General features: G+C 57.3%; 1 protein-coding gene across 5 annotated transcripts in view; it reads right to left on the bottom strand.

Annotated features, from left to right (window-relative positions):
• LOC101932307 (voltage-dependent L-type calcium channel subunit alpha-1S) overlaps positions 1-23736 on the bottom strand; it is a 100256-nt gene that overhangs the window by 33009 nt on the left and 43511 nt on the right. For 3 of the 5 annotated variants that reach the window (XM_065595000.1, XM_065595002.1, XM_065595005.1), the window contains 12 exons: positions 23541-23648; positions 22623-22675; positions 20176-20322; positions 19668-19869; positions 14814-14972; positions 14120-14230; positions 12485-12568; positions 8270-8326; positions 3593-3721; positions 2809-2874; positions 2204-2295; positions 632-791 (listed from right to left, as the gene is read on the bottom strand). In XM_065595000.1, the coding sequence (XP_065451072.1) occupies positions 632-791; positions 2204-2295; positions 2809-2874; positions 3593-3721; positions 8270-8326; positions 12485-12568; positions 14120-14230; positions 14814-14972; positions 19668-19869; positions 20176-20322; positions 22623-22675; positions 23541-23648 (1368 nt within the window). The remainder of the gene's footprint in view (positions 1-631; positions 792-2203; positions 2296-2808; positions 2875-3592; positions 3722-8269; positions 8327-12484; positions 12569-14119; positions 14231-14813; positions 14973-19667; positions 19870-20175; positions 20323-22622; positions 22676-23540; positions 23649-23736) is intronic. The other 2 variants (XM_065595004.1, XM_065595003.1) reach the window with 1 other exon arrangement.

Here is a 23736-nt window from a genome sequence, read left to right as displayed (position 1 = left end):
AAGGGTCAGTGGATGGATCCCCTCATGCAGGGGCTGAGTGAGGGCCAAGCAGAGAGGGTTTCCTGAAGCCAGCAGAGTCTGCAGCTACCATCAGGCAGGGAACAGACCTTAGCTCTTTGGAAATATTTCATACCCAGCCAGTAAAACCTGTGACAACCACAGGCGAATCCTCCCCTCACCCCTGCAAGACGGATGCTGACATTTGTCCTCAATCCGCGTGGCAGCCCATTCATGTCAACCCCTCCAGCGTGACTGTGGGTGGCTCAGTGGCTTGCCAGGGGGTGGGCTCTGGAGGGTGGAGGACAGCACCTCCTGGTGACTGAGTTCTGGAGCAGCACTGGTGTTTTTCTTCCCAGCCTTCCTTCTGCCACTGGCAAATGAAGCGTACTATACCCTCAGCCTCGCAGGAAGGGGGGTGGCAGCTGCGCATTGCAGAATACCCTGGACTGCTCTGGGCTGCCCCGGACCTGGGGTGCCACGGGACAGCTCATGGGAGAAAGCCTTGGCATTCGCTCTCTGGTTGGTTCCCGGCTGGCACAATCCTATGGCCTCCACTTTCACCCTTCTCCTGTTAAGGACAATGAAGGGACCGGGAGCTAAACACCAGGGGATCCGGAATCAGGAGCCATACCAGGAAGGCGCAGAGCATGTAGAAGCTGATGAAGTAGAAGTAGGCAAAGCCTGTGCCACAGGTGTACTCCTCCCCTGGGGTCCAGTCAGACTCGGGGTCACACTTTTTCCCGTAGCTGCAGGCCAGCAGGATCTCCTGCCAGGCCTCGCCTGTCGCACACCTAGGGAGAAAGGGAGAATGCCAGCTAGGCTCTGCAGGGAAGGGCTGCCCTGCCCAGGAAGTATGGGATGAGATTAGCTGGAAGGGAGCAGGAGCTAGTGGTTACAGCAGGGGCCGAGAATCAATATTATTGGGTGCTAGTCCCAGCTGTGGATGGGCAGGGGACTAGGCGTCCGGACTCCTGGGTCCTAGCCCCCACTCGGGGAGGGGAGTACGATGCAGCAGGTAAAACAGGGGACTGAGTCAGGACTCCTGGGTTCAATCCCTGGATCTGGGAGAAGAGTGACGTCTAGCGGTTAGAACAGAGGAGTGGAAGTCAGGGCTCCACTCAAAAGTATTTCATTTCTGAAACATCGAATGTTAGGGACAATTTGGTCCTTACATCGATACGCGATGGGCAGCCAATCCAAGCCGGGGAGCGTTTCACAGCCTGTCTAGTAGAACTACTGCATGGAGAACACACCACTTCATTTCCACAACGTGGAAACAAACCTAACCTAAGCTGACGAGGAAGTAAACATTTTTAAAGTTTTGATTCAAATCATTTGGAAACGTTGCCATCAGAACTGGTGTTGAAATCAACACGTTCCCATGAAACTTTGCAATTTCAGCCCTACAGCGTCTTTGGGTGGTGAAAAACTAAAACTTTCTGATCCGCTCTGCTCCAGCTTGGCCTTGCGTTCAGCACCAAGCCCAGCTGACCTCTGACTTGTGAGTCAGGCACCACTGATGGGCTCTGTGGGCATCCCCAACAGGGCTCATGCGTCTTCTTTGGGCGAGTTCTGGGGAGCCCAGTGTGGGCCCCAAGGCACACTCAGGCCACATCCTGACCCCACAGTGTATTTTCCCTGGAACTTGTTGCAACCGTAACCAGCTGGTCAACGAGCCATACTTCCCCCTCTGTGCCAGGTCCCCAGCGGCTAGGACGAGCCCGTGCCAGCTGCGGGACTTACGCCCAGATCCTCAAAGGTGTTTCGATGCCACCGATTTCAGGGGCCACTTGTGATGCCGAAATATCTTTGAGGCTCTGGATCCTAGCCCCGCAGCACAAGCTCCATGTTCAGCTCTGGAGGTGCTGGGTCCAGCTCCTGGGGATGGCCAGGATAACAGTGCCAGGATGGTTACACCTCATTGTTGCTTCCGTGTAGGGGGACCCAGGCCCTTGTGTTGCACCATCATGGACTGGTGCATTGTGATCCAGTGCAACCTCTGGCACACACGAGGGGCCCTTTAATGACCCGTGGGAGTGAGGGACTAGCCCTGGGGTCTTCGCTTCTCGGGGAAGTCAGGCTGGCTTCCCCCAGCAGTGGCTCTGCATTACAAATGCCCCCAGGCTGGCTGTACCGGGCACCCCCAGAGGATGGAATGGGAAGGGATGCGGTGGGATGAGGAAGGGGTGGGGCCTACACAGACCTGAAGAGCAGCAGGATGGCTTGTGGGAAGGTCTGGAAGTTGTTGTTCCGGTTGATTTGGGTTCCATCCACCAGGGCGATTTTCCCAAACATCTGTGAATGACATGCTCAGATCCCAGCTGCCCTGCAGAGGAATGCCCTGCCATAGGCATTCGTCGCTACCCTCCACCCTACGTGCTCCCGCTCCTGGCCTCACCGCTGCTCCCGCTGGCTCCTTTCCAGCCAATAGCCTGGCACCACAGGGAAAGGGCTGGCCTGGCAGGATGACCTTGTGGACTGGGCACAGCGCTGGGAATCAGGGGCCCAAGGTGTGTTCCCAGCTCTGCGACTGATTTGCTGAGTGAAGCCAGAGCAGTTTGACAGCTCTGTGCCTCAGTTTCCCCATCAGCGGAATGGGGATAATAACATGGTCTCCCCCTGGCAGGGAGGCTGCTGGGGCTTGATTCACTAGTGACTGCAGAGCACTCTGAGACCCCCCTGGTGGAAAGACAGTGGGGTTGTATCTGTCGTGCGGCAGGAGTGCCCGAGGGGTGACCCCTGCTCCCTGGATCCTAGCTCTCCCATGCCCTGCCAGCCGGGGCTCCAGCGCTGTCCCCACCTCCTTACCTGCATCCCGATCACAGCGTAGATGAAGAACAGCATCACGATCAGCAACGCCACGTAGGGCAGGGCCTGTGAGACAAAGGGTCCAGGGCTCATGTGGGAGTGGAGCTGAGAGGGAGCAGCCTATCCCCGCTGTGGATCCCGCCTGCTTTAGGAGTAGGAGTTCTCCGGGCTGGAGCTACCAAGCTCTGGGGCCAGCCAGGGGTCCAGCGGGGCAGCTGGCTGGAGAGTGAGGCTGTCTGCTGCTGGCTGGGGCTGGAAGCTGCCACTAAAAACACCAGTTCTCCAGCATTCCTGCTGCTGTCACTCACTCCACAGCCTGCACAGGGAGCAGCCTGCACAGGGCGCTCCCTGCCCCTGCAGCTGGGACAAGCACTGGGGCGGGAGGGCAGGGAGAAAGGGACATGCACAAACAGGTGCCTACTACTGAGGTGCTGGAGAGCACCCTCAGCGCCCCTCCAGTCCTGGAAGTTCCTGTCCAAGGGAGCTGGCGATCTTACTGATCTGGTCTGATGAATATGGGGCCAACTGAGGCTCTGAGACATGCTGACACCAGTATGAATGAGCACCTGGGAAGCCCTTCTTGGCTCCTCCTGAACTCCTAGATGCTTGGGTAACATACATGTCAAGTGCGTGCCAGCTAGTGACCAGTCCATATCGAGGTTAACAGCCTGCTGCTGCTACCGGCTAATGGAGCTCTTGAGCAGTAGAGGCCTGTGCTTTGGGGCTGAAGGTCCCATCTTCAAAGCCAGTTGCCCAGCCACACTGGGAATTGGTCCATACGCACCTGGAAGGACTTGATGAAGGTCCAGAGCAGGGTCCTGACTCCTTCCCCCCGGCTCAACAGCTTCACCAACCGCATCACCCGGAAAAGTCGGAAGAAGGTGATGGAGACGCGGGTATTGTCTGCAGAATCCTGCAGGCAAAGCACGCCCCTTAGCTGCTCAGTGGGAACAGAAGCCCCAGGGAGGGGAGGAAGGGAGCAGGCCCAGGAGACCTGCTGAGCTCTTCTGGGCTGCTCGGCCACAGGGAGGAGCCACTGCTGTGCAGAACTGGTGGCATTTCCCCCACTGTTCACCACTACAGCCCAGGGATCTCTCGGATCTGCAGCCCGGCTCAGGGCTCTCCTGCAGTTGGGTGTTATGTGTGTTAGAGTAAGCCCACTCGCTGGGCCGGCTCAGGGGAGCTGCATGCTGTAGTGAGGGTGGAGGAGTGCTACCAAGTCAGTACATGCCAGCGAGGATGATCCAGAAGAGAGCCTCCCTCCCCCATGCTCAGCTCCACCGGCAAGGGTTACATGATGGAATCTGGTCCCTCCTGCTTCACCTGGGGCTCTGGTTGCCACCACACTGGGCCCGAGAGCCCCCTGGCTGCAGCAGGTCTACGGCAGGGGGCAAAGGGTTTGAGCTGGCTGGGCATGTTTGGTTTGGGGTCCTAGAGCGGGGCCGACCAGGGTGGGGTGGGAGGAAGGGAAGGAAGGAATAGGGTAGGTTAGGGTGGGGGAGACCTTCGAAAGATGATATTGCTGCCCCAAGTCCCCGCGAGTCCCTCCCTGTCTGGAGGGAAGTGGGGATCGGAGCCCTCCCGAGGGGGAGGTGCAGCAAAGGAGGCTATCAGGAGAGAAAAGCTCTTGGCAAGAGTGGGAACTCTCTGCTCCGCGACAGGGGCCACAGACACACAACTGACAGCACGACACCCGCTCGAGTAGCCAAACGCTGCTCGGCGGGTGCATCCCTGGGCATGGGACCTGCAGTAATAACACCTCCTAGCTCTTCGCATCAGCAGATCTCGAAGCAATTCACAGATCCCAGTCTTCGCACCCACCGGGCGGTAAGGCAGGGCTAGGTTCTGACGGGGATCTGAGGCCCAGCGTGACTTCCCCAGGGAGCCTGGGGCAGGGAATTGAACCTGGACCTTCCGTCTCCTTAGCTAGAGCCCTAACCCCATCTTTCCTGTAGCTCACACACTGCCTTCCCCACCAGGAGCCCCAGGTGTCTGCGTCAGATCAAAGGCTCCCAATAACTTTTGGAACAAGCTGAGCAAACACTCCATAGTGCTGATCAGCCAGGATCACAGCTTGTGAGGAAAAGCCCCCGCCCCGCCCACGTAAGCTTTGTCTTGTCTCATTGCACCGTCTTGTTCGATAGTGTTCGCTGGGGAGGAGCTGTGGCTGGCACACTGACTCACTGGGCGGCGTGGGGCAGAGGGGGGGAGCAGAGACCTGACCTGCCTGTATGTACAGAGGGGGTGTGCCAGGCACAGGCCATGGGCATGAGATCAGATGATCATAGTACAAGATCCCACTCCCCACAGGGCAGCTGTGGCCAAATGCTCGATGTGGGGAGCCACGAGTCCTGGGTTCTAATCCCGACTCCACCAGCAACTTGCTGGGTGACCTTGGGCAAATCACTGACCCGCTCTGTGCCTCAGTTTCCCCAGCTGCCCAATGGGGATAGTGACATTTGGTCACCAGGCTTTAACACCACAGTGGTGCCAGTGCCAGAGGCAGCGGTCCAGCAAAAACAGCAGGTCATCTCCAGCTGCTCCAGGTTGCCACACTGAAACCCCAGCTGCCCCTCTTGATAGCCCAGGGGCTGGCTCGTATGGGGGGAGCTCTGCAAAGGAGAGAGTGGGTTTATCCCGAGGGGTTTAGTGAAGTGTCCCGAATTCTGCTCTCCAAAGGGCTCCTGGTCTGAAAAATCAGCCTGTTGCTATCCCTGCCCCAACTCCATCTCGGCCCCAAATCGCATCCCAGCCTCCATCTCTGGCCTCTCCTCACGCTCCAGCGTGCTGCTGTCCACCCAGAGCATTATCAGCACCAGCAGCAAAAGCTCTTCCAGGTCTCTGGGCACCGCCTTCTGCTTTAAAACACCCCCACTTGTTCCAGCCGAACTGATGAAGTTTGTTTCTCTCTGTTCCCCTCCATCTGTCCACCGCCGGCTTCCTTCATAACTGCTGGCGCGAGAGTCTTCTCCTCTGCATCGCCAGCTGTCGGAAATTGCCTCCCTATGCTATTCCGCTTCACTGAGCTTTGATCGCACGTCACATCTCAGCTGGAAAAGGTGCTTCTCGCTTGCCTGCTCCTCCCTTCCTTTCTCTCTCCTTCTCTTTCCCCTTTTCTTTCTGTCTCAATTCATAAACACCGCCTGCCATCTCCCCTGGGTGTGTGCAGCCGCTCGAAACACCTGACTCAGTGACACACCGCCAGCTCCAAAGAACTCGGCACTGCTCCGAGCCCAAAGAAAACTAGCAGCACCTGGGCAAATGCCTAATAGTCCTGGGCCCCATTGTACCAAAGAGGGGAGGGAAACTGCAGTCAGGGCCCCTGCCCACCACTAAGGATCCCCAGACTCTGGCCCCCCCGACATTCAAAGCTGGGGGCTGCCAGGGACTGTCTCAACTGATCTCGCCTGTTGGGGTGGAGCACGGGGAGAGTGTCTGAGGCGGCTAGGAAAGCGGCTATGTAGAGCTTCGCTGTGGGGGCGGGGGAGGTGTTAAAGGGCCCACGTGACTTAGGAGCACAGAAAAGTAAAATTAGACAAAACACCCACGCAGATGTCTAGAGACCTTTACCTGAACCAATAGCAATAAAGGGTATAAAAAGGGGGTTTTGCCCACAATTCTAACAGATACACCACAAATGCGTACATACCTGTCATCCATACGCACATACATACTAGCCTATGGGGTAAGTGTACCCTAACATTTCCGTGGGGGAAGAATGAAATTTGGGCATAAGAGGAAGGATTTCCGATTAATGCCCTATAAAAAGGAGAAGCAGCTCACCATTAGGCAGGCAATCTACCCATCCATCTGCTCCTGTCAACTCTTCATTGCCTCAACTACGTATCGATGCTACCCACCTACCACGGCTGTTAACTATTAATAGGCCGTATTTCTATTTCTTTTCAAATTGTAAGTTAAATAGGGATTTCATCTCCCTTATATTTTATTTTAGTACAGCTTAGAGTTAAATTAAAAGAGAGTAAACAGCTCTGCATTAGCTTCCTCTGCCAGAGATGTGAAAACGGAAATTGCCATAGGCGTGGTATCACATCTCCCAACACCGGGTTATCAAAACAGGGTGTGAGTATTAAATCAACTTTGCAGCTTATAATCTTATATATATATATATATATATCTTAAAGAACTGTGATATTTGTAACTCTGTAATTCTAACTGTTTTACCATTTGCTTACTATCGTCATTGATGTTAATAAAAAGGTCTTTATGACTATATCTGTCTCAGTGTAAACTTCCTGTCATACCCCCGAAGTTCCTTTTATAAACTCTGTGAAGCCTGATTCAGGATGAACTTTATCTTCTGATCAAACAAATTGGCGAGCCAAAACCCATCCTAATTAATATCCACAATAATAATTATTAAAATTATTAATTAAGTAAAAGTTTATTTAAATAAAATTAAATTAAGTGGATACATTAAATTAACACTACTAACACACCCCAAATCAGGCTACACTCACAGTCCGAACCTTCACCCCCTACACTCAACCCTCTGCCCCAGCCCTAAGCCCCTCATCCACGGCCCCACCCCAGAGCCCGCACTCCCAGCTGGAGCCCACACACCCCTACACCCCAACCCTCTGCCCCCTTCCACACTCCGAACCCCTCAACTCCAGCCCCACCACATGAATTTTGTTATGTTCACCAATATGGAGGTGATGTGTCACACATCACCTCCATATTGGTGCACATAACAAACTTCATTCCGCACATGGGTGGGAAAAATTAGAGGGAACATTGCTTCTGGGACTCCTGACTTTTGTCCATCACCAGGGGATCAATTACCACCGACACCAGCACAGGCTCTGTACCACACACAGCCGAACAGGGACTGAGGGAACCCAGAGCCCAAGGCAATGTCAGGCCAGGAGGGAAACTAATCTTCCGCAGAGAAAGGAAGGTTCGAGAAACGTATCCCTGCAATTGCACCAAATCACATTGTAAGTAGCTGTGCGCATACAGCTGCGGGGAGAGACCTTCTACAAACTAATGTTGCGTTAGATGATACAATGAGCAGGTAGAGCGACTGTCCTGTCTGTACAACAGCCGGATGCAACCTTAGTTACATGGTTCTGTCTCTGGTTGAGTTTTGCTGTATTTCATGGACAAAGGATGGATGGATAGAAGAAAAGTGTAATATGGATGGATGGGTCGGGGTGGGATAGGGAAGGGTGGATGGATAGACAGATGGATGGAGATCACATTTCAATGTGAGGTAAGAAGATCTCCTGGAGGTTGGGTATGTTTCGCTCCCAGACCATTGGTGTCTTTAGCTCCTACCCCCGCTCCGCTATGGGAGAGTCACCCTGTGCATTGCAGAGCAGCTCCCTGGATTCACACCATGCAGTACACGCAAACACAGCAGCCGAGTGCAGCAGAGAAACAACTAGAGGAAGAAAAATAAGGAGACCCACTGCAAGCACATGCAACTGATATTTACAATGCCATTACAGCCTCCGCTTAGGCAGTACAGTCCGCCACTGGAAGCAAGAAACGTCTGTCGAGAGAACAAGAGAGTCAGCAAGAGAAACTTTCAGAGAGGCAGGAAACAAAAGAGAGACAGAGAGAGAAAGAGAAACAGGCGCAGGGCCGGCTTTAGGCCAATTCCACCAATTCTCCCGAATCGGGCCCCGCGCCTAAGAGGGCCCCGCACCCAGTGGCAGGGCCGCCCAGAGTGGGGGGCAAGTGGCAGAGAATCCCTTCCCTGGCTAGAGGCGCCTTTTTAATTTTTACTCACCCAGCGGTGCTCCAGGACTTTGACGGCACTTTGGTGGCAGGTCCTTCAGTGCCGCCAAAGACCCGGAGCGAGTGAAGGAACCGCCAACAAAGTCTAGGAGCGCCGCCCGGTGAGTACAAGCCCCACGTGGGTTTTTTTTTACAGGTTTTTTTTTTTTAGTCATCCCTGTGGGGGCCCTGTCAAAACTGTTCGAATCGGGCCCCACACTTCCTAAAGCCGGCCCTGAACAGGCGGCTGGGTTCCAGAGAGAGCCAGACAGAGACACAGATCCTTGGAGGGAAGGGAAAGATGGGAAACAGAGAGAGAGAGAGAAGACAGGGTAGGGTGGCCCAAAATCTAACACACAGAACAAGGCAGATCTGAATCCGAGCCCAACCCCTAGGGCAGTTTGAAGGAAATATCAAGCTGGGTAAGACTGGAAGAGAAATGTTCTGACTTGGGAACCTAAAGATAGGCACTAGGGGAAACATCTGCAAAAGTACCAGAGCAACTTAAAGGCCTAAGCCCCCAGTGACGTTCAGTGAGACATAGGCCTTGTCTACACTAGAAAGTTGTTCTGCTTGAACTGTTCCGGGGTAGTTAGAGCAATACAACCTGCCTTGGTGTGGACGCAATTATACTGGTGTAGAAGGTGCTTTATACAGGGATAGCTATTCCCATATGGGAACAGGAATACAAGTACATAGCAGCTTTATATTGGCATTGTTATAGCTACATATCGGTCAAAAATTCATGCCTGTAGCCAACATACACAACAGTTACATTTTCAAGTGCAGAGCAGGTCTTACGCTCCCAGGTGTCTGAGCCACTTTTGAAAATGAGACTTCAGCTCCTAAGTCACTTCAGGTTCATCTTCACTATCAAGTTAATGCAGGCTCTTTCTCGGGTGTTGCCCCGACCCCGGCTCGCGTCCACACACAAAACCCTCTCACCCAAGTGTGCTGAATTCGTTAATTCCTATTCCTAGAGCCCTGCGCGGATACAAAATTTGTATCCACATTCGATCTGCAAAAATAGTCCGCGGATAGAAAGCAATGCTCCCCTATGCCCGGAATACAGCTACAAGCACCACTTACAGCGTCACACCAGGCCTAAGTGGTGTCTAGCCCTCGTGCTGGCCCTGTGTGCAGGAGTGAATTTCACTTGTAAGGCCTCACCCACCGTGCAGTGATGTCAACGAGTGTATTGACTTAGTGGGCTTTGGATCACAGTCACAGGGCATGATCCAGCAACGGTGCTTAACTTTAAGTCCCATTGGGACCGCTTGCATGTGCTTAAATGTTTTGCTGGATCGGGACCTGAGTGACTCAGGAAAGGGCTTCAAATAGCAAGGCATTCTCCTCCCCATCTTGCACGAGTCAGTGAACAGCCATACACAGAAACACGAGAGAGAAAGGAAGCAGAGAGCAGGCAAGAGAGTATAGACATAGCAAACCAGCGTTAACATTTTTCTGGGAGAAAACAACTGCCAGGGATGGCTTTGTTACTGGTGACCCCGTCCCAGTGGCGCTGCTGGGACCCAGTTGGCAGAGTTTCGTGAGGGTGCTGTCTCCCTAAACCACAGTGCTCCCGGGGTCTCTGCGCTTGGGCAGGAAGCAGCATTCCAGAGGCAGTGCTAGCCCATTGGGCTAAGCAGGAACATTTTGAGGGGCCCCCACACAGCACATACTGAAAAAGCCAGTAGGGAGCCCCCATCAGCTGCTTGGGGCCCTAAGCAATCGCTCAGTCTCCAGAGCAGACAAGGCTACAGACTCCAGGTGAGACAGGTGCAAACACATAGCCTGATGGGCAATGACCACTTGCAATGACCCAGAAACCCCAGCTGCCAACGGTGGGCAGAGAGGAGTACTTACTGGGTGGGGTTGATGCTCTCCAGCTACATGCCCAGCTTCACTAAGCATAGTTCCCCCTAACCAAAACCTCCAGCATGGTCCCTAGAACTCTGGGTCCCTTAGCTCCTGGTGGCCAGACAGGATCTCCCCTTACCCCTGGAGCTTTGACAGTGGCCATGAGGGGGGCTGTCAAGGTGCGTGCCTGGGAGCGATGTCAAGGGGGAAATGAGGGGTGAGGGGATCGCGGGATGGCCGAGTGAACCCTCTGGAACGAGACCAAAAAACCATCCCCGAGGTCTCTTGTTGGAGGAGGGAATGTGGGGTGATTTGGGCAGCGTGCCCAACCCATTAGTGTTTCTCGATACCCACTGAATGTCAAGCTCTTTCCAGAGGGAAGCCAGAGCTCCAGTGGATCCCTTCCCAAGCAACAAAGGGATCTGGAGCCCAGGTGCCCTCGTGTCTGAGAACTGCTGGGAAGGACACAGCAGCCCAGAATGTGTTTCAAGGCCCCCCGGGCAGACAGCGAGCACTCCGTGGTCACAGAGCCGCTCTATGCCAGCTCGGTGCTTGGGGAAAGGGGCTGGTACCTGCTGCTCTGCCTGGAACTCCTGACAGCAGCTGGCAACTGCCCAAATGAGCAGGCAATTTGTGGACCTCCGCAAGCTCCCTAAGGGGTTTGTCCTTCGTGCTGGCTGGGAATGGTGAAAAAGTGGAGGGGCTGACACAGTGCCGGTCACTAAAGCCGGGGTGGTAGTCCTGCTTAGGAGGGCTTTTGGTTGCTGTTAGCTGGTGGTGACATGGGAATGGAGCCAATGACCCAATACCCCGGTGGGGGGCGGCTCTGAGGAGTCCTGCTCTCTGGAGTTCGGCAGCTCGCTCAGCCAGTGCAGTCGCCTCAGGAGAACGGAGCCAGCCAGAGGGCTCCTCTGGGCTGTAGGGAGGGCAATCCACCATGCAGGACTGGTGTGCATTGGGGCTGGGAAGCTGTGCCCGAGAACAGGAGAGGATGACATTTCATCTCCTCCGGGACAGATCTCCTTGCCAATGGTTCGCTCTCAGATGCTACCCAGCTACTCTGGGACAGCACAGACAGCAGGGACACTCTGCAGTGACAACTGGATGGGCTTTTTTATTAGCGAGGACGTGCTAACCCCACTGGAGTGCTCACTTCGGAAGCTACTTCTTCGACTACAGCTGGGTCGATTGTACGCACCGCACACCTGATGTGTGTATGGAGCCGGTTTCCGTGCCACGTGCTAGCAACGAGGTACACAGCTCCCAGCAATGCGCCATGCACGCCTCTCTGACAGTGCTCCTGTATGCAGGCTGCTCGGTACATACACACTGCAGCGTACTCATGTGGTATCATGTAGACGGTATATACCGAATATACTCCGGTGTATATTGGATATACAGGCACACATATACAGAGTAGGCACCGGGTATATGTGGCAATCGTCATACACACTGACACACTCCAAGCACACGCAGCAGATTGAAACGGTGCCTGACCCTCACGGAGCGCAGGGCAGAAACTTCTTATAGGGATCATGAGGCAAGGTAAACCCTTTCAGCCATCTCTATGGTGATCTCAGGCCAATGAGCTGATTACTAGCCATCTGGACATGTGTTTAAAGAACACGGGCAGGGCATGACATGGGTGCAGCCTCTGGGGAGTACTGGCATATGTCACTGCGGAGTCAGCTTGAGGTTCTGGTTCTGTCCCAGGACAAGGGCAGTTTCCACAGGGTACCTCTCCAGGCAGATTCAGGAGGAGGGGTGGGGTGAAGGTCACTGAGGCTGGGAGGGTCCACCATGGCTGTGTAATGGCTGAGGAGAGATCCCGTCAGCGCTCTTAAACAGCGAGGAGAAGGTTAACCCGTGTGCCCACGCCCCTGCCCCATTCTCCTTCTGCCTGGCCCAGGTTGCTCCGCCAGCCGGACCAGTGTCCCGCGCAGTCCTGCAGGAACCTGGGCCTCCCATGTGACAGTGGGACGCTGGCAGCCTGCCAAGGCTGTCATTGCCATGACATTACTGTCCTGCCCGTGCTCTCGGACACGTTCCCTCCGCCCACTGCGGCACTTACATCGATCTCGCTCAGGATGACGTCGATGATGCTACCGATGACGATGAGGAAATCAAAGACGTTCCAGGGGTCGCTGAAATAGCCCTGAGATTGGAGAGAGTAATGAGGTGGGAATGACTGGGGGGCCGAACAGGGGGAAAGGAAAGGAAGAAGCTGAGGGTCAGACAGGGGGGTTATAAACTCCCTGCGGAGGAGACCTGCCATTGCTGAGCGCAGTGCGCTTTCTCCCTTGCAAACCGCTGCCCTGCTCACCGCGCCAGAGGGAGGGTCTCCGTTCGCCCACGCAGAACAATGCCAGCACGGCCAGGCTGCCCCCCATGCCCCGAGATGGAGAGAGCACTGCAGAGCTTGGATTTAGATTTCCTTCCATGTCTACTCTTATCCGCTGGCACCCAGCACCCACTGAGCTCTTGGGGTCAGACCTTCCCAGCTGATTGGTGCCGATGCTTATTCTGGGCGAGTCCTCGGCACGCCAGGGAACAAACGCTCCTAGCCCCCAACAGGCCCAGCAACAGTGTGATTGTCCATCAAGGGAGCTCGAGTCAGGGCTGGGATGGTGGGGAAGACACAGCTCACGAGTACAGGGGAGGTGTGTGGCCAAGGAGCTGCACTGGGAAACATTCCCTGCAGTTCACCTGCCCCGGCCCACATCACTGTGTATGGGTCGCAAGCAGCGGCTCTTGTGGCATGCCCCACGCTGGCTGCCTGGGTCTACAGGCGTATAGGGAAGGCAGGGGACGGGGACCACGGAGATGATGGCCGTCTCTCAATGGGCATCGGGGACATGCCTGCAGGGTGGGGCGGGGGGCTCTGCCTCGCCTCTCACGTGGCTCAGTGGCTGTGGTGGGGGGAGGTTCAGGGGCTCTCCCAGGGCCTCTCACACGCAAGCCTGGTTTGATGGGGGGTCCGGAGAGCTCCAGGGAGGACCACTAGCCTCCCACCCCCATTGGAGAGACACCCAGGACAGTGAGAGCAGCGGAGTGGGGGTGGGGGTGTTGGGCGAACAGGTAGCTGGAGGAAGGGCTCCCCCTTGTGGCCTGGATTGGCCCTGCTCTTCCCCTCAGGAGCTGCCAGGTCAGCCTGCAGCCCTTGCCCAGGTGACTTCAGTAGCACTGTCCACATGAGTGACTGGGCGTGAGCAGGTCTCTTCGGGGCCCCAGGCTCTGAGGGGATTGTGTTCCCAGGACGCCGCATAGGGAGAAAATGCCATGCCCACTGCTTGGGGTGAGCCCCTGCCCTCCTCCAGATTCACACCCCCTGGGCCCTCCTCTGGACTCGCACCCGCCAGTCAGGAATCGGGGTCTGCAGCGGAGCCAGTCTCCAGGCAACCCAACGAGCACAGCTGGCCTGCAGCAGGATGCCTATGGATACCACGCTTGAGGGGTGGGGAGAGCCAGTGGACAGGCTCTTAAGCCCAGCAGCGGCAGTAGCAGCAGTCCAGTGGCTACTCAAAGCATTTGTCCATGGCTGGGACAGCTCTGCCTTGTCTCAGCTCAGGTAACTCGGTTCTGACCCTGGGCTCTGACTCCTGCTCCAACCACTGGGCACGGCTGCCCACATCCTGGTCACGTTATGTACCCCCCCCAGCACCCCTCTCCAGACTCATGCCCCCCCAGACTTTCACCCCACACTCACCTTGGCTTTGAAGGCCATGAGCTTGAGGAACATCTCCAGGGTGAAGAGGATGGTGAAGGCCACATTCAAGTTGTCCGAGAGGTGGTTCATCTCAGCTGACTGGTTGTAGTGCTGGGGAGCCAGGAAGAGGCACAGGTTAGCCCACTGGGCTATGGGGAGCAGGTATGGGGCTGGGGTCTCAGATTCTGGGCCAGATGTGAGAGCCTGAGACCAACATACAAACCTAGAGCTCTGGCGGGGTTGGAATGTGAGCAGAAGTTGTGATGCTTTCCCCCATTCCACACACAGCTCTGCCAATAGTCCTGCCCCCTAGCCTCTCCCTGTTCTAGCCCTGGGTCCTGCCCCACAGCTCTGTAGATGTTCCTGACTCCTGATCCGCAGCCCGGGCCGTCTCCGCACTCACACACAGCTGTGCCACCGTCCCTCCCTCCTCACCTATAGCACCCGCGGCTTTTCCATAGGAGGGGCCTCCCTGGAGCAGTGATGCTGAACTGCCTGAAGTATCCCAAGCCAAGATCCAAACCCAGATATCCAGGGGCACCCGACCAGTGGCCCAGCCTGAGTCTCACTTTGATGGCTTGCTAGTCTGCTACCAAGAGCAGGGTGGTCTCGGACACCCCACCCCCAGCCCCCATGGACAGTGATCAAAGGTTGCCAGCCAACAGCGAGGTCGTTAGCTTTGCTCCCTCCTCACCTGCATGCCCAGGCAGATGGTGTTCAGCATGATCAGGAAGAACATGAGGTACTCGAAGTAGTAGGAGGTCACCACATACCAGATCTGGTACTGATAGGGGTTCTTGGGGATGTAGCGTCTCAGAGGGCGGGCTTTCAGCGCGTACTGGACACACTGGCGCTGGGGCGACAGGAGAAAAAAGGTCAAGCATTGACGCCCGTGGAGCAGAGGTGGCACCGTGGACAATTATGAAACACTCCCAGCTGTACTCCAGCTCCACTCCCTGCCCCTCTCCCCTGCAGAGCCAGGCCAGGCCCGATTTCTCAATGCGCAGGAAATCCTGTGATTTTGAACATTTTTTTCCCTGTTCTGAAAACATAAAAATTAGAAATTCCCATGAAACAGAAGTTGTGTTTGGAGCCGATCTAAATGTTTTGCTCTGAGAAAACAGGAATGTTTCCCGCCGCCTTCGACCTTTGTCAGCTTAAATCTGTGGTTTGTTTCGAATGAAAAATCAAACCAAACCCCCCCCAAACATTCCATTCAGAAAATGGCTGAATGGCTGACACTAGCAAAACGCTTCATTGCGGGAGGGGGTTCCAAATGATATTTCATCAGAAGGGACACATTTTCAAGAGCATCAGCATTTTCCATAGGAGAATTGTGATGAAACATTTCTGCCCCTCTCTGACTCCAGGCTGCCCTGGTGCACGGTTACCAGCAATCACTTGGGCGTTCTGCTCTCAGCCCCTTTTGGCCCAGGTCACCTGGATTAACTCCCTCTGTTCTTGCACATTGGGCATGAGACTCATAACAACCCCAGGTGCTCAGGATCTGGGATCCACCCATCCATCTGTGAAGCTGGACCACAAGTCCTTAGGGCCATTTGTGATCACAGAAAAACTTGACCCGGTAACCTTTTGATTGCAGCTGCCAGAATCCCTCAAAGTCCACCCCTTGTTCCACATCTCCTTCCTGAAACCTTTCACCGAGAATCCCTTCCCACCCCATGCTACTACTCCCCCTCTGCCAATAACTGGGCTGGGCCAAGAGGAACACATGTGCCAGCGGATTCAGGACTCCCGCCGAGTCCGGGGATGACTCCAATAGCTGAGTGATGGGGAGGGATGGGGCCCAGAAGAGCATTTGTGGGAATCCCTGGAACATGTCCATGCCCTGGACCTCCTGCAGGCTCCCCAAGAAACCCAGCCCAAGGGCTCCAGGGAGGCAACCCTAAAAGAAGCGGGGTGCTGTCAGGTATCAGACCAGCTAGGACCAGCCGCTGGCCTAGTCCCTGACTAACTTCGCTGCAAAGCAATCAGTGAGCCTATCTGCACTACCTTGGAACTGACAGAGAGGTCACAGCCCCTGACAGTTCTAAGCCCGGCCCCCACCACAGATCAGCGGCTTCTTACCGGGTACCTTGCCTGCAGCATCACTTGCCCTTGTTCCAGTCCCTGCTCCCTTCCAGCTTCAAATTTCTGGCTTCGATCCCCAGCTCTGCCCGTGGCTTACCACGCCTTCGGCTCTGGCATTTGGCTTCTGACCCTCGGCTCATTCCTGGACTTTGCCTTCCCTGGACCCAGTTCTAACCAGTTATTAGTCTGGGTGGGAAGCTGGAGCTCCTTGCACTCCCAGGCAGGAATGGGCCATATAGGGCCATATTCTAGCTTTCCTTGGGCGGGTGAGAGGGCTCAGGGGGCAGCATGAATCCTGCATGACAGTCGTGGCGGGGACTAGCACCACTGGGAATGCCAGATGTCCCTCATGGGTGTGGCTGGGGCCCAGCTGCAAGGCCAGTGTGCAACAGTGGGAGCATTTTCTGCACCTTCTTAAAGGGAGCAGCAGGTCCCACTCCCGAGGGGGCTCCCCAGCCCACCGCCACCCCTTGTTGGCAGGCCACCGCCAGTCACTGACCTGTAGGGTGACCAGATCTCAAGAGTAAAATATCAGGACACATGGGGGGGCACACCGGAGGCATGGGGGAGGGGAGTGCACAACTCTAGGAAGTTGCGAGGGGGGTGCATGGCCCCGGCTCCGGCCCCCTCTGCAAGCCGCGGGTCGGGGACACACGGCGCCGGTTCCAGCCCCCTCTGCAAGCCACGGGTCAGGGACGCACGGCCCCGGCTCCGGCCCCTTCTGCAAGCCGTAAGTCGGGGACGCACGGCCTTGCTCTGGCCCCCGCCGCAAGAGGGGGTCACAGGGCTGGTGCAGGGGGTTGGGGCGCAGGAAGGGGGTTCGGGGTGCTGACTCCGGGAGAGAATTTGGGTGTGGGAGGGGGCTCAGGGCTGGGGCAGAGGTGCGGGCTCCGGGCGGCGCTTACATCAGGCAGCTCTCCAGAAGTGGCAACATCTCCCTCTGGCTTCTAGGCAGAGGGGCGGTTAGGTGGCTCTGTGCATTGCCACGCCCACAGGTGCCGCCACAGCATCTCCCATTGGCCGCGGTCCCCAGCCCATGGGAGCTGCGGAGCCGGTGCTCATGGCGGGGCAGTGCGCAGAGCCCCCCGGCCATCTCTGCACCTAGGACCCAGAGGGAGATTTTACCACTAGTCATCTGGGTAGGGAGCCTACCAGCTCTGCACCAACCAGAGGCCTGGCAGCCCTATAATATTGGGACAAATGGGGTGGGGAGTCCCCTTGGGAGTGGGACCTGCTGCTCTCTTTAAGAAGGTGCAGAAAACGCTCCCACCGTTGCACACTGGCCTCACAGCTGGGCCCGAGCCACACCGCATGAGGGACCTCCAGCATTCCCACTGTCATGCAGGATTCATGTCCATCATACATTGGTCGGGACACAGGACAGAAAGTTAAATATCGAGAAAGTCCCGATTTTATCGGAACGTCTGGTCACCCTACTGACTTGGGACAGGCCCCCACTGCAGCTCAAAGGGTCGATACTGTGCTGCTCCCACATAGCCCCACACAGGGAGGAAGGGTTAAAGCAGGCCAGAGGGAGCCTGCGCAGAACCCTCCCATTAGAGAGGCGAGCCAATCAGGAGGTGGCTTGTTGCAGCGGCCAATCAGGGCCAGCAGAAGCCATATATAAAGGGCTGCTCAACAGAGCAAAAGGCAGTCTCTCCCTGGTCTGCTAGGGAGAAGGGCTGGGTGCCTAGGAGCACCATGGCTAGAGCAGTGCTGGGCAGGGTAGCAGATTAGAAGGAGCTTCTGGCTGACCGCTGCCAGACTGAGGCCCCGGAGGAAGGGCAGACAACATGCTAGGGCTGCCCCCGACTTGCCCTGAGGGAAGTGGCCCACACAGACTGCAGTTTGCCCCTGGAGCAAGGGACTAGACTGGTGACTGCAGCAGGCCACTGAGGCGAGTGGCTGGACTATAGACTGCCAGTCCCCCCAAAAGGGGTGGGAGACAGCGGAGAGAAGAGGATGCCGGGGAGCAACGTGGGTCACAGAGTGGTGGAGACAGCAAAGCGGGAGTAACGGCGAGCGAGACACCACCGGAGGAGGCCGCCCTGTGGAAGGATTTGAGCTAATTCCAGAATGGCCAGCAGGAGGCGCCATGGTGGTGAGTCTCGCTCCGTCACAACTAGTTAGTGTAGGGTTACCATACTTCTAGGTTTCCCCAGACATGTCTGGCTTTTCGCTCTTTAAATAGCCGTCCGGGCGGGATTTCTAATAATCTAAAAATGTCCAGGATTTCCCCCGGTCGGCTATTTAAAGAGCGAAAAGCGGCTGACAGGGCGGCCGAGCACCGCTCGCATTGGGGCCTCGGCAGTCAAAGCCCCTTCCCAGCTCCCCCGATCCCCTGCAGCCTTACCACGCCGCCCGGCAACGCTGGTGGGCGGGGCTGTGCACCTGTGAGGGAACGCGGCGGCGGGGCTGGCAGCGGTGTCCAGAGCCCCTCCCCCACGTCACCCCTCCTCCACAGTCTCAGCACGCTGCTTGGGCGGGGTGGAGCCAGACATCTGCTCTTAGCCGAGCGGCACGGTAAGGGGGCCGGGGAGTTGGAGAAGGGGGGCAGTCAGGGGACAGGGAGCGGGGGCGGGGGGTTGGATGGGTCAGGGGTTCTGGGGGGGCTGTCAGGGGGGCAGGGGTGTGGAGAGGGGTCGAGGCAGGCAGGGAGCAGAGGGGGTTGGATGGGTCGGGAGTTCTGGGGGTCCTGTCAGGGGGCGGGGAGCAGTTGGATAGGGCATGGGAGTCCCGGGGGTCTGTCTGGGGGCAGGGGTGTGAATATGGGGTGGGGATGTGGATAAGGCTTGGGGCAGTCAGGGGACAGGTAGGGTCCTATGGGGGCTGTTAGGGTGGGGGGTTCTCAGGAGGAGGCAGTCAGGGGACAAGGAGCGGGGGGGTTGGGGGTACTGAGGGGAGTAGTCAGGGGGTGGGAAGTGGGTTGGAGTGGATGGGGGCAGGGCGGGGTTAGTGCGGGACTTCTCCCCCCTCCCCCCGCCCAGTGTCCTCTTTTTTGATTGTGGAAATATGGTAACCCTAAGTTAGTGGTCTGTGCAGCCTGGCTTATTGGAACCATCCTGGGCTCCCAGTGTGGTGGCCAAGCCTGGATGTGTCAGTGAAGGTGTCAGAGAGCAGACAGAGAGAGGCACAGAAGAACAGGGGTCTCATCTTTCAACTCTGCAGCTTGGACACACCCTCGTGCCTGGGCTCCCAGCCTCTCCTGCCTGGGGTCCCCTGCACCTTGGTCTTGCCTAGTTCACACCCAGCTCTCGTCCAGCTGGCACTCATTCCGCACGCTTAGCCACGTCCAGACCCTAGCACCTAGCTCTGGTACAACTGGCTCCTCGCACCCAGAGCCTGGGCATCCCTGGAACCCAGGTCATGGGGGCTGGGGTGGGAGGAGACTGGGGGGTCGGAGGGAGGTCTCTGCAGGGTGGGGGAGGTTCCATGCGGGGGATTCCACGGGGAGTACCTGGTTCTTGTCCAGCTCGCAGTTCTTGTATTCGCTCTCGCCCTGCTCCTGGAAGGTGACGATGACAAAGCCGACGAAGATGTTCATCATGAAGAAGGCGATGAGGATGATGTAGATGATGAAGAAAATGGCGATCTCCACCCGGTAGTTGTAGATGGGGCCCATGTCCTCGGTGTGGGTGTCAATGGCCTTGTACAGCAGCCTGGGGGGTAGCGAGTAGAGAGCATGCAGTTTACCAGGCTGCATGGGGGGGCGGCTCAGTCCAGCTGAGCTAAGGCAGAGAGGTCAGGACATCCCAGACAGCTGCTTCCCCTTTGACTGCACTGGCACCTCTGTGCCCCTGATCGGGGGTGGGGGGGTCTGACCCCTCTCTCCATCTTTGGGAGAAGTCCCCTCACATGGCATTCCCCAGCCAGGCAGCAGCGCCAGTGGGGTGCTGGGATCTCCCCCCATGCAGCCTGACCCAGTGCCCGGCCCCCATGCTGCGTGCTCCCCCCGGCGGACTCACTGGGGCCAGCCCTCGAAGGTGGAGACGGTAAAGAGCGACATCATGGCTGAGAGGACGTTGTCGAAGTGGAAGTCGTTGTGCATCCACTCGCGCGGGTACAGCTCTTGCTGCTTGGGGCCGCTGTCCATGTACACGATGAAGTTGCCTCTGGAACGGGAGGCAATGGCGCATTTACAGACGAGGGGTGAGCGAGTGGGGGACTGGGCCCAGAAACTCTCCGGTCCCCTTGCCCATGACACACACGTGCCCACCTGCTGAAGACTCCATGCTGCTCAGAGCACGTTACTGTCTCACCAAATCAACCTGGGGAACTCACAGCAGCAGGAAGCCAGAGGCCAGTGCTGGTCGCGACAAGCACCATGGCCAAGTATGCGAGTTCTGACAATAACAGGAATCGGCAGTCATGCAATGAGGGTGTGCTGAGGAATGATCATATGTGGATGCCAGGGCTACAACCCATCTACAACCTGCCCAGCAGCCTCACCAAGATCCACCCTTGGTGCCTCTCCCCAGAGTACCTGGGATCAGATGGCAGCCTGGATCTACAGGCTGGAGCAGCTTGGCAAATCCCACCACATGCCTGGCAAATCCTGCTGTCCGGGATGAGCTCTGCCCTTCCACAGCCAGGGAGACTCATGCCCCAGGGCAGCCCCCTATACACCCAGACACATACTTCACCCACTAGCGTGTCTGAAAGGGGACCTGCAAAGGTGACATAACACCTGGGGATATGGGAGGCACGTGACTCCTCCATTTGGGGAGGCTGCATGTGCCCAGACTATAGCCCCGCCCCTGCTCCAGCTCCTGCCCCACTCATCCCCACCTGCGCCTCTTCAGCCCCTCCCCTGGGGTTCCCCTGCCTGCCCACCGGCTTCCGGCCGCTCACCCCTCGTGCATGCATGTGTCTCTTCACCCCCTCCTGCAAGGCTCCCCTGCAAGCAGACTGGGGACAGGAAGAGGACGAGTGGGAGCGGGAACTCAAGTGGAGTGCGGGCAGGACCACAGCCAGGGTGCCCACCCTTTTGGCAGCGGTGCGCTCCAAAGGCAGCAGGCCGTCTGTTTGGGGAGGCTTAGCCCCCTCTGGCCTCTTATACCCACCACCCATGCCTGGGGGCTGCCATCTTCTGCTCCTGCTTTTGATGATGAGTGAAGAAGGCCTGAAAGAGCTTTCCCAGGTCGTTCCATAAAACACAAGACAGTCCCAGGCTTAGGGTTGCCAACTTTCTACTCACACAAAACTGAACAGCCCTGCCTGTCTCCCAGGCCCCGCTCCCTGCTCACTCCCTCTGTCACTTGCTCTCCCCACTCTCACTCACTCCCTCATTTCCACCAGGCTGGGGCAGGGGGTTGGGATGCGTGAGGGGGTGAGGGCTCCGGCTGGGGATACGGGTTCTGGGGTGGGGCCAAAAATGAGGGGTTTGAGGTGTAGGAGGGGCTCCGGCCTGGGGGATGCAGACGAGGGGTTCGGAGTATGGGAAGGGGTTCCAGGCTGAGGCAGGGGGCTGGGGGGTGGGAGGGGGTACGGGCTCTGGGCTGGGGGGGGTGTTCTGGAGTGGGGCCAGAAATGAGGGGTTCAGGGTGCGCGAGGGGGCTCCGGGCTGGGGGTTTGGGGGTGGAGGTGCAGACTCTGGGGTGGGGCTGGGGATGAGGGGTTTGGGGTGCAGGAGGGTGCTCCGAGCCAAGGGCGTGAGGGGGATCAGGGCTGGGGCAGGGGGTTGGGGCGTGGGAGGGAGTCAGGGGTGCAGGTTCTGGGCGGTGGTTACCTCAAGCAGCTCCCGGAAGCAGTGGCTTGTCCTCCCTCTGGCTCCTACGTGGAGGTGCGGCCAGGTGGCTCTGCGTGCTGCCCTGTCCGCAGGCACCCCCCCTGCAGCTCCCATTGGCTGTAGTTTCTGGCCAATGGAAACTGCAGAGCTGGCACTTGGGGCGGGAACAGCGTACGGAGCCCCCTGGCTGCCCCTACACATAGGAGCCAAAGGGGGGACATGCTCCTGCTTCCAGAAGCCGCGGCTTACTTATCCCTGCTGTGCCGCTGACCGGACTTTTAATGGCCTGGTCAGTGGTGCTAACCGGAGCCACCAGGGTCCCTTTTCGACCAGGTGTTCCGGTCAAAACCCAGACACCTGGCAACCCTGCTAGTGCCTTAACCATTGGCCTGGCCTTCCTCTGGCTTACGAGCCCAACTCCTCCTTGGTCCTGGCCATTCAACACTCCCCTCGGCTCTCTGCCCCCTAGAGCAAGCTGCCCTGTGCTGCAGGCTTTGCTCTGCATAGAGACCCACGCCTGGGCTCCTCTGCTCAGCAGGGTCCCGGGAACAGGCTATGAGCACAAGAGACAACAAACCAGGACTGGTTCCTCGCCTTCCCCACCAGTCCCCCCTCAGGCAATGACACCCCCGGTCTCTGCGCTCTGGCTGCGAGGTACATGCAGTGATGACAGGGGGCGCCTACCTGCATTCCTTTTCTGTCATCTTGGCCGGATCCGTACAGCTGCTAAACTTCCCCTAGGTTTAAGCAGAGAGCAGAAGAATCAGGGATTGTACTGTGAACCGCAGGGGGCCTGACTGATAGACCTGGGGAGCAAGGACAAGGGCAGCTGCTGGCAACTGCAGTACATCCTGACATGACCCCACGGCTTGGCCCCGACCCAGGGGGCAGCGTCTCCACGGCCCATTCCAGCCTGAAAGGGGGCTGGTTAGTGCCAGCCGTGAGCGTCTGGGCCCTACCCCAGCTGGGCCTTTCCTTAGAGGTGCTTAGAGCCCAGCCAGATGTGCCAGCCCTCAACTCTCCCTGCGCAGTCAGCAGCACTGACAACCCCTAGGAGCCCTGCAAGGCCCGAAGGCCAGACCACTGCTGCAGCAACCCGTAGCACTTCTAGCCAAAGAGTCACGTCAACCTCATCCATTCGCACAACAGCGCAAGCGCAGACCTGCCTGCAGTGCCATGGGTGGTCAGGAGGAAACACCTGTGATCCTGCAACACAATGGGGAGCTGGAGCGGGCGGGGGAAACCGAGTCACAGGTGGGGAAGGAACTGGCCCAAGGCTACCTGGCTGGTCAGCACCAAAGCTGGCAAGAGACCCCCAAATTGGCTGACTCCCACTGGGCCATGGGGCTGCCTTGCTTGGGCACAGATTATGCATACACTGCCCTGTTCTGCCTGCAGCGTGCTGGTACCCCCAAGGTGATGGCCGGGGATGGTCCTCGGCCTCCCTCTGAATTTCTGACATGGGAGAATCCCCTCTCTTAACAGAAACGAAGAGGAGCCACTTCCTGGCGCTTCCCTGAGCTCAGCTCCACCCCATCTCTCCCCAGGACAGGGAGGGTTGGGGGAGACCAGCGCTGGGTTCTGGCCGGGAGGGGCTCTCACCTTGAAGAGCTGCACCCCGATGCAGGCGAACATGAACTGCAGCAGGGTGGTGACAATCACAATGTTGCCGATGGTCTTGATGGCCACGAACACGCACTGGACTACGTGCTAGAGAGAGAGAGAGAGGCCAATGCAGAGATGGGTCAGGCCTGCAGCACCACGACCTGCTGTGGGTATCGGCCGTGCCCCTGTGTAG

The sequence above is a fragment of the Chrysemys picta genome, chromosome 4 (assembly GCF_011386835.1).
Source record: "Chrysemys picta bellii isolate R12L10 chromosome 4, ASM1138683v2, whole genome shotgun sequence".
Lineage (NCBI taxonomy): Eukaryota > Metazoa > Chordata > Testudines > Emydidae > Chrysemys > Chrysemys picta.
Note: the sequence above shows the minus strand (reverse complement) of the source record. Positions and strands in the feature narration are given on the sequence as shown.